The sequence below is a fragment of the Anoplophora glabripennis genome, unplaced genomic scaffold (genome assembly GCF_000390285.2).
Source record: "Anoplophora glabripennis isolate ALB-LARVAE unplaced genomic scaffold, Agla_2.0 scaffold16, whole genome shotgun sequence".
NCBI classification, from domain to species: Eukaryota; Metazoa; Arthropoda; class Insecta; order Coleoptera; family Cerambycidae; genus Anoplophora; species Anoplophora glabripennis.
Window position 1 is genome coordinate 483,292 of NW_019416253.1, and position 11,068 is coordinate 494,359.

Genomic DNA, 11,068 nt, shown 5'->3' on the forward strand with positions numbered 1-11,068 from the left:
TACCTATGAAATGCAAATGTTGAAATTTCTAATAATAGAAATATGATTGCTGATTGCCTTAATTCTTATTTAAGCGCCCTCAAGCGGGAGAAACAACTGTTACATATTGTAGAGTGTGACACTTCGTTTGAAAGCTTATTTTATTAGCAATTCAATACACTACATAAAATTATCTCAAGTCCTCCATTTCAGTGTATTTTACATGATGAAAACATAGGTTTACAATTTCATTTCGAACTTATCATTTACTGGATAGATTGTAGTGAAGCTTTGGCAGCTTATAGTAAAATATTTAAAAATTAAAATAAAACAATTTCATGTGTCCTGCTAATTATTATATTATATAAAATATAAAAAAGGGATAGTGCAGATGCAGTTAAAAAAAAACACATCATTCTACATATTTTTTAAATATTTTTGCCAAAAATATACTTAAATACTTACAGTTTCAGTGTTGACAGTTTCTTTCACTTTATTCTTATTCATCAGAAATGCAAAACTTGCAAATGCAAACCATTTGCTGACATAAACATCCTCCTGTCCTAAAATTTATTGACTATTTTAATTAGTTATAAGAATTATTATATTTATAATAAAAATACCTTGTCCAGTTTTTGTTGTATTTTTAATTTTTGTTCGTTCTCTTCGAAACGAAGACAATAAAGAAGTCATTTTTGTTTTGACCGATTCTGTGTCGCTTTTCATTTCTGTGGCAATTTGAAGCCAAGCATCATGTTTTTTATTTCTAAGGTGGTAATTTTTATTACCACAATCCCATAATTCAGGCTTTCCTTCATATTCATTTATTAACTGTAAAATTTTCTCGTGGTCCCAGTCACTCATGTTCTATATTGCACGCGCGCACTACAAACTTTAAATAATCACGTCCAAACTGCGCTTCGTTCGACGTGCAAATGTCTTTGATGTACCGACATCAAGCGGAACATAATTGCTCGTGCTCGAAGGCGTGCGACTTCGCGCGTTCGTGCGCACTAAAGCGTCCTAACTAGTCATGTTCGTTTAATTTTGCAACGTTCGCGAACGTTTTGCGCGGTATTGCGCTGCGGTCTGGACGCACCTTTAGACGTACGTTGTTCCCAAATTCCTAATGCAAGGCAGAGACAATAAACCAATAGTCAAGGAGAGCTTAGAACCGCAGGCTTTGCGCACTCCTTATGACGTTTTTTATTCCCTTATATCGATGGCATAAAATTATACAAATGATATGGGGGCGGAGTCAGAATTATTAGGGGAGACTGGTGAAATATTTATATAATTTACTAACTTTGTATGGGAAATAAAAATATGACCAGACCTGTATGGCTCTTATTTACGACGAATCAATCTTACAACGAATAGAAATATTCGTCACTAATTCACGTTTTTCAGGAGCTCGGAGAGAATAGCGCTGGAATATGAATTAAAGCTTTGTGGTGAACAGTCACATCGACCTAAAATAATTTACGGGAAGCGGACATGCAGAAATCACGTGCCTTTTACCGGAAATAACGATGGTTCTTGTTGTTCGCGACCAATGCCGGAATACTGCGGTAAACTATTAACGCGCATAATACAATAATGCGATTTTTAACAGCAGTTCTCGACATCAATTTCAAAAATTTGTTTTCACAGCCGACGAAACACCCGACATAATTTTAATGAAAACAGGAAACGTCGATCGATGTATTATTTAGGAAAAGTGGAAGAAAATTCAAACAAATTTCATAAAGTTTGATTTTTTTTGTGTGAATAAGAAAATGTTTGAAAATGAAATTTAAACGGCTTTCCTTGTGATAAAACTTTAGAAACTTATTGCAAATATACAGGGTGTTTCAGTTCGAGTGAATCAAACTTTAACACACAAATAGAACTCAATAAATAATTCAGAATTGCCTTATAAAGCAAGGGTCTAAGTATCACCGTTTTCACTGTAAATCCTATTAAGTTTTCTTTAAATATTTAAAGTTAGATCGATAATTATTAACACCGATAACTTGTATTTTTTTTGCAGTTGAAATTAAAAAAAATCGCTGAAACAGGTCAATTCGTAAATAGAAATTTTCTGCAATATTTTCTATTTTTTTGAGCCACGTTTGACAGACCTATAACATTACCGATATATTTTTTAATAGAACGCTCTATATTTTATAGTATAAATAGACAACCCTTATAAAGATGAATTCAGCGATATAAGGTTATACTTACCTAGTTTTTTATCATAGTTGTCAAAAAATGGAGGAATTAAATGAAAACTATAATTTTATTACAGCAAATATTCAAAGTGGCCCCCATTAACCATGCACAATGCTCAATTTGGTGTTCAAAGTTATCAATTACATTTTGTGTAACATTTGGTGTTTTGTTTCGAACTTCTTCTCTGATACAACAAAAAAAATTTAGTGGGTTTAAGTCAGGGGAGCGTGGTGGTCATTCAAGTGTTTTTCGATGTAGTTTTTGTGAGAAAAAAGCTTTAAAGTAAGTAGAAAAAGATTAATAAAGAGCAGATACGCTTTTTAAAGTATAGAAGGACTATGGTTGTTTTTCCAGTTGAAACAATAATGCTTACGCACTGCGGTTCAAATTTTTTTCGCGGTTTATAACACATTTCTATATTTTTTGCGCACCCAGCTAGCAATCATCATAAATACCGAATATTGGCAACCATAAATAAAGCAAAAATATTTTGAAGTAGAGCACATGTTAAAATCACCGAATCCTTTTCATTTTATGCAAATACGAATATTCATCATTCATCCTGCGCACGACAGTTTGATATTTGATACAAAATAAAACCAAACACTTTTAACCGCTGCGCGCATTGGAATTTGTTAACGTACATCAAAATAAATAATTAATTCCCAAATTTTATACGGTGTGCAGTTAATTGTCATTTCTTTCCCGTCCAAATATTTAAATAATGGCAGTTGCGTTAATTCAGTGGATATTATCATTGCCTTCGTACGCAGGCAATTGAATTATTTTAATTATGTTAGGTAGTTATTTATGTACGTTGTCAATATCTATTGCTATCAATTTAAATTAATGAACCACGAAGAATGTGTATGAAATGAACCGAAAGTTTTGCATAAAATTAATACATATTTTTTGTGAGATTGTTAAAAAAATAGTACAGGTAATTAATTAGACCTTTCCCCTTAATTTGACATACCTACCTATACAGGGTGATTCACTTTTTATGAGTAGGACTTTAACCATCGACAAAGCTCGTCAAAATAACGTCATTTTGAATTATATATCTCCTGAAAATTTTTATTGATTTTTATTTATTTTTTCCTGAACCATGAAAGCCATTTGCTTTATATTTAGTATGAAGTGTGCGAGTGAAAAGCTCTATCGATTTTACAAATTATTGTGAAAATAGATCAATCATAGGCGTCCGTAAGGGGCTCTGATAACCCCTATTTTTAATATCATTTGTACGCCACTGAAAAATTTTTAATATGATTATATATATATATATTACATTACGGTTTATTCGAGAGCAAAAAGGTCTCTTAATCTTCTTTTTTTTAGTAGAAAAGGTCAATGAACATTACTGACATAGCGCCATTTTTTTTCAAAAATAACGCTGGAAATCAATAGAGAATCAAATTTTGAGCAAAAAATATTCGAAGAATTTTTTCGAGAAAACAATAGTTTTTTAGTTACTCACGATTGAAAACTTGGAATTTTGAGAGAAAAAAAAACTCTTTTTCAAAGTATTTTTCGCGAATAACTCAAAATCTACGCATTTTATTCAAAATAGTGTAATGAACAAAAATGTAGCTTATATATAATCAGAAAAAATCGTTTTTTAAAAAGTGTTGTACGTCCTATACAATGCGAAATATGGTTAGTGGAAGGGGACTTGTTTTGGGGGGATTACTCGAATCTATGTATTCGACGTCAAATAACGGGAAAAGGATTCATTTTACGTGTATAACGCTCCTGGAGTTTTTTGTAGTACTCAAAAATGAGCACTTATAAAAGTTAATTAGAGCAAATTGAAGGAGTTATCGTCAAAAACAGATGGATTGCTCATATTTTTTAAGGAAAAATAAACGCTGTACTATTTCCATCAGAATTAAATTAATCTTAGACCCTTTACAATTCGTTTTGTTTTAGTGTTTTTCATACGATTCTGAAGTTAGACCGGTTTAGAATGCTTTTTTTTTTTAATAATGTACGGTAAAAGTTGAAAACGTATTTTTCATTATTCAAAAAAAATTGCCTTATTTATATAATAACTCTGAATCTATGAAAGGTACATAAAAAATGACAGACAACATAAATGTAGCTTTTTTCAACTAATATTTTGCTTTTTTTATTCCTATAGCATAAAAAATTAAGGAGATATCGCCGCTTGAAGTATTCATTTTAGTGAAAAAACGACTTGTCTCGAGCCCTTCGATCCTTTCCCTTTAAAAAACGAAGCTTAAAAGGTTTTATATGCAAACGATCTTACAGCTCTTGAGATTATCTTTAAAATGCTTTTTTGTAGGATACTATAGCTTCAAAATTAAGCAAGTTATAGTAAAAAAACAATCAAATTTTTTCGGAGCAAAATAGGCTTTCTCATTTTGTATATTATATATTATTANTAACAATCATCATTAACATTTATTATTTATTCAGTATTTTTATTAATTACTTGTATGTTTCTACTTCTACTAACAAAACTAAATTAAACTTCGAGTATCTTCTTCTGAAAAACCTTTAACTTGTTTTTTTAAACACTTTCATTATACTTATGTTTATTTCAATGTTTTTGAATCGTAGCTTTCTTCCAATAACTATTAATAGTCATTAATCATGCAGTCTTTTAATTAAACAAATAGTAAATAAGGAATTTAACCGAATAAATCTTAAAAAAAAACAAGCTTTAATTTAAAGATACAGAAGCGTTCTTCCTATTAATTTATCACTTATAATCACAACATTTTAATTAACAAAACAAAAATAAAATAATCAACCAAAGGAACAGGCTATAAATATTTTCAGAATCAACATCAGCATTAGGTATCTGCTTATAATAAAATTTCTACACAGACTTATAACAAGGTACATTAAAAAAATAAAAATCGTCAAAGTAAACTAAAGCCTAAACTTAAAATAAATAAATCATGAGCTAGTCGAGAAACCACTTTAACCGTTCAGTTATTTGTCGAGAAACGTATTGAATGCATGAACGGAACGAACTCCAATCAAGAACATAAGACGCGAGTGATTTTCAAATTTCTCGATTTCTCGACACTTTTTTCTCATTTCGAGTAAGGCTAGATTTCCCGGGAATTCTCGCTTCGAGAAGTCTTGACCAGAAACCCTAATTACAATACGTATAATTTTTGTACTTACAAAATGTTTTCTCATTCAGAAAATGTTGATATGTTGAATTTACGGCGAGTCACAAAAAATTCAAGAAGAGCTGTAGAGTTATACCGAGAAAGGTATCCAGAGCGCCTCATTCCTGATCATAGAACCTTTGCAAGATTGGAGGCGACCTTGCGACGAAATGAAGATGCATTTTCTGTTCGGAAAAATCAAATAATTGACCGAAAGGTAAGAAACAATAATGTATTAAATTCCTTATTTGCTTTTTCACGTTTTCGGAATTTGGTACATAACCTAAATGGCTAAATAAATTAGCTACAAATTTTGTATCGTCTTTTAAATAAATTCTGGCCGACGCTATAAATATTTTTTATGACACGTCCAATGAAATTTTAGATATAAAACTCCATGTACCGGAATAAAATAATTTTATTTTATTACTTTACTTGAACTGGAAGTGGATATGGAGCTGCTTATATTTTTTTATTTGAAATACAACCTGCCGGAGAGCAATTTGCAAATTGAGTAGATAAAACACTAACTTCATTTAAGTGTGAAAGCAACATAATACGTATCATGTAACAGCTGATTCCTTTAAAAAAAAACAACAAAAAATGAGCTCTTTTTAAATTATATAAGCATCCGTAATCTGTTTAGGGAAATATGTGTGTACCATTTTTTGTACCCCTCAATTTTAAACTTGTAAAAATGTTTGTTATTTTATTAAATTAATCTCTCCGTTTGCCACGCATTTAAAATTATGCCAAAAGCACTCACAAAAAAGTTCGTTATATAAAAAAGGTGATAAATACATTCCTTTAATTTAAATCAACACGATTAAATATTTTTTGGTAGAAAAAGGAATATTATTTTCTTCAGATGTACGGATATGGTGTGACTCAAAGGAAAAGTTGATAAATTAAATTAATTTGATTTAAAGCTCCTTCAAAGCTTGAAAGAAATAAATCGTTTCTATTATAAAATAAATTTTTTAACACAATATTTATTTCTTTTAACAATTTATTTTCTCTATCTGGCCAACCTCGCAAAGTCCTACGTCGTTTCTATTTTAGTGATTCGAGTTTGGTAGAATGAGTAACAACAAATAAAATTTCATTAGCTAATATTGGTATACATTTAATTAAAAAATATCACTTTTTAGTTCTAACATGTTCTCTTTATATGGATTGTGTATCAATGAATGTTACTAAGCTAGCACAAAGGCTGACAAATTCACACAGAACCCAATTTTGTTCTAACCACACCTTTTATGTGGAGTTTTAAAACATAATTATAATATTAACAAATATACAAAATAAAATTATTACTACACGTTAAAACTTTGATTCTTGAGATACGGGATGCCAAATAAAATATCAATAACGGTATTCAATGTGAAGAAAAATAAACTTCAATTCTTACCAGTGACGTATGGCAAATTAATATTTTCAAGCAAGAATTAAAAGTCCGATTATTTTAATTATTATATGTGAAAAAATGTTGTGGCTGAGAATACGACAATAAATTTATTTTTGTATATACAGGGTTGTCCGGAAAGTCATGTCAAATATGAAGGGGTGTACAGGGAAGGTCAAAATAGATGTAGTACTTCATATAAATTTTTTTCCTATCGGGCTTCGTTGTGAAGAAAGGAGTTTGAAAAACAAATTCCAATTATAACTTCCAAGTCGTTACCATGACTTTAATTGGCCAAATTTCATTGTTGTCGTGGTAACGACGGAAAATTTTTTTTTATGAAGTATTACAACTATGTTGAGCTCTTCTGTACACCCCTTCATTTTTGACATGACCTTTCCGGACACCCTGTATATTACTCTCAAATATGTAGAGCGCAGATCAAGAAAAGATAAATATATACTTACTTTTTATTCAAAACAGCAAAAATATGTAATATCTTAGTTATTCACGAGCATGAGCAAACAAGAAATAAAATATTTCTCTCAAAAAAAAAGTTTTTTTCGATTAAATTTCTTTAAAGCAAACTAAAAATTCGAGCTCAAGAAAATACATTTAATTTTAGACATTTGGTCTTCACAAAGAGAGTTATATAAAAAGGTACCCACCCTTATGTTTTACGCATCTTGAAAATAGACCACCATGTGTAAAGTTAATTGAAATTTATTCGCAATCGACTTGTGACAAATATTTGAGCTATTAAGTTATTCACGAATCTTAATATTTTAAATTTAGAAATTTAGTCTTCGAATTCTTAGAAATCGCAGAAGCTAATACCTCGGAATTATGTTTACGTCACGACAACAATATTTCGAGGAGTTTCCTAGAAATTTTCCAACACCCTTTCCGTTTTTTTGTTTTCACCAGCGTAATTGTGCATTAGAAACATTTCCCGATTAAATTAATTGTCAGGATCTGTGTACTTACTCCCTGAACTTCTCTAATCTTAAATATCACAGTCGGTTTGGATAAATAACAGAGAACAAGTTTTTACCAAAGTTTCGAGTAAATATACTTATAGTTATTAACTTGCGAGAAATGGACGGAACAAATTTATAGCACTTTTGTTGTAATTGGCAGTAAACTTTCTAAATTACACTAAATTTATGGTGTAACTTTAAATTGTAACAATCCATTAATTTTCGGTACATAAATATTGTTCCGTTATACGCAAATAAATCCTTTAGAGCGTATAGAAGGAGAGACTTCATAGTTAAACAATATTTAAAATAAAATGATTACAAATGTCTCGTTTAAATCTTCTTTTTTTGGGGCCATTTAACGCAGCTTCTCTACAAACACCGACACGAAAGAGCCGCAAATTTGGACGAAATTTTGTCAAATGTTTGTCAAGAATTTTACGACAGATTAGGGTATTGTGAAGCTCAAGCAGGTGATTTGTTTGAACACCTTATTAATTAATAACAAGCTTTATTTAATAAACATTTGAAAATAATTCATTATTTTGCTTAAGAATTACCACTCATTTTGGTTTAGAATACCGTTTTCATTTTTACTAAAGGTTATAAATAATTTGTAATAAAGTTTGAATGCTTTAGTATGGTCTTAAAACCTCTTATCATCCTTGTAAAAAATATCGTACAAATAGGGAAATTACTGTACGTATGGCAACACTGCTGTCAATTCCAGGCCGTGGCTTATACTTTTTATGCCGTCGCAATAAACCAAAAACGTAACTATTGTCCAGTATTCTATCTTCCGTATGTACGTGTCTTAAGGTGCGTCCAGACCGCAGCGCAATACCATGCAGAACGTTCGCGAACGTTTGCAAACGTTCCCACACAGATGCGCGTTAAACGTCTAAACTGCTGCAACATTTATTAAAAATGATCGTGTTTGCCGAGGTTCCAGTTTTGCAGTAATGCGCGACGTGATTACTTCAGCATGAACGACGACTCTAAAATTGCAGCTGCTGCTTTTATCATTTTGTGTGATACATTAACAAAAAAGCAAAAGAGAAGAGTGAAGAGACGTTACTGGATGACACGTATATTTCATAGTAGAAATATATACAGTGGCAGTGATTTGCTGTGTGACCTAGCAATTGAAAATACTGGACAATTTAAAAATTTCTGTCGTTTGTCTTCTAGTGATTTTGAGATGATACTAAATCTTATTGGTCCTAAAATTCAGAAAGAAAATACCAATTTTAGGTTGGCTATCCCTATCAAGGAAAGACTAGCTCTGGTGCTTCGGTTTTTAGCCACTGGAGACTCATACACTAGCTTAATGTATACTTTTAAAATATCTAAGCAAAGTATCTCTACAATAATTATTGAAGTTTGTAAGGCATTGACAGAAGTATTAAAAGACTACATTAAGGTAAGAAAACATTTTATTTTTAATCCTAAATCACTGATACTGAATACGCTTAAGTGTTAACATCGAAAGTATGTAGATAATCTTGCAAAGGAGTTTGTGTCTCTGAAGTCTCTGTCTGATTGTATTGAAAAGATTGAGCAGAATAACTAGGTGATGGCATATGAACATATGATGAAGATGATGATTCCTGAGCATATAGTGATGGTGATGATGCATCTATATTCGGTATTCTTGATTGAAAGTGTGTCTCAACAGATGTCTTCTGGTAATCATTATATTTCCCCATCTCAGCGTCAAAAATAATATTGTTCATTAGATGCATCGCAATAGAGCGAACTCTGTTATCAAATTTTTGTAGTTTGGTGGCAATATGTTGACCAAAAGTAAAACATTCATCCTTTGGAGTATTCGACACATTTTTAAGAATGTCATATGCAGCAGCTACTCTCGGATCTTCCTGCTGCACACTTTTTTTTAATGTTTGTTTCCTTGGAGATGTAAATAGTTTGCGTTTGCGAGTTGGCGTCTCTTTGGTCTTTTGTCTCAGCGTTAATTCTTCTTCCAAATCCGCAGTTACATCGTTTGTGGATTCTGCTTCTTTTGAAACGTCCACCTCTGATTCACCATCGCTTACGGCTTCAATTTCATTTCCAATATTTGAACCCTAGAATAAAAACAATGATATTGTATAAATCAAATTTTCTGTTTGAATAAGTGGCATTTATTCATTGATTTGTTACAGACTCCGTCTACTGCAGAGAAATGGTTAGAAATTTCGAGTGAGTTTGACCAGCAGTGGAATTTTCCACACTGCCTAGGTGCAATAGATGGAAAACATGTAGTTTTGCAGGCTCCTGTAGGTAGCGGCAGTGAATACTTCAATTACAAATCATTTTTTAGTATTGTATTGTTCGCATTAGTAGATGCAAATTATAATTTTGTATTTGCGGATATTGGATGTCAGGGACGTATTTCCGATGGAGGAGTCTTCAAAAACAGTTTATTATGGAAAAAAATAGAAGATAACAGTTTGGCATTTCCTGAAGCAGCAATTCTTCCAGGGCAGCAAAAGATTATACCATATGTTATTCTCGGTGATGATGCATTTGCACTACACGAACATCTCATGAAACCATATGCAGGTTTACATAAAAAAGGTTCTTTGGAAAGAATTTTCAATTATAGACTATCAAGAGCACGAAGAGTGGTTGAAAATGCCTTTGGAATTGCATCTGCTGTTTTCCGAGTGTTAAGAAAACCAATGTTACTAGAACCAAATAAAGCAGCACTTGTTGTATTAACTACCCTTTACTTACATAATTTCCTAAGACAAAGTAATATTTCACGTAACATATACACTCCTAGAGGAACAGTGGACTATGAAGAGAATGGGAAATTGATTCAAGGAAGTTGGCGACAAGAACAACCCCCAAGTGAATCATTTCTTTCTGTGAGGAAGGTTCCAAGGAAATCGAGTAACGGTGCTCAAGAAATTAGAAGTGAAATAGCTGCATACTTTATGAATAATGGAAGTGTAGTTTGGCAAAATGATTATGCATAAAAAATGTGCTTATTGCTTTAATAAAAATTATACAGTTTGAACGTAAAGGTTGTAACTAATTCAATAAAATGTTTATTGATCAAGTAAAAAATGAGTGCCGACACGACGATTTTCATTTTAATTGACGCATTTTATAACATTCAAAAATCTGCCTTCCCTTTCATCTCCTCAATGTAATAGCACCCCATCAATTTTTTAAAATAACAAGAGGGGTCCTATGGGATATCATTGAAAAGGTAATTGTTCGAGAAAGTCTCGAACACATTAATTTTATTCTGAAATAAATATTGTTAGCATCACCCTGTACATTTTAAGTTATAGTTAAGATCCGACAATAAAGCAATCTGGTTTTTCCCG

At 31.5% G+C, this 11,068-nt stretch overlaps 1 protein-coding gene across 1 annotated transcript; it reads left to right on the forward strand.

The window, feature by feature from the left end:
• Positions 1-8,712: 8,712 nt before the first annotated feature.
• Positions 8,713-10,722, forward strand: LOC108913884 (protein ANTAGONIST OF LIKE HETEROCHROMATIN PROTEIN 1-like). The gene is made up of 2 exons (XM_023456890.1): positions 8,713-9,150; positions 9,893-10,722. Exons 1-2 carry the CDS (start codon positions 8,713-8,715, stop codon positions 10,709-10,711), a joined length of 1,257 nt encoding a protein of 418 aa, XP_023312658.1. The 3' UTR covers positions 10,712-10,722.
• Positions 10,723-11,068: the final 346 nt, after the last annotated feature.

Bases quoted from the DNA above. Each gene is read 5' to 3' on its own strand.
- LOC108913884 (XM_023456890.1), top strand. From the start codon at position 8,713: ATGAACGACGACTCTAAAATTGCAGCTGCTGCTTTTATCATTTTGTGT. The intron at 9,151-9,892 runs GTAAGAAAACAT...GATTTGTTACAG, and splicing joins TATTAAAAGACTACATTAAG to ACTCCGTCTACTGCAGAGAA.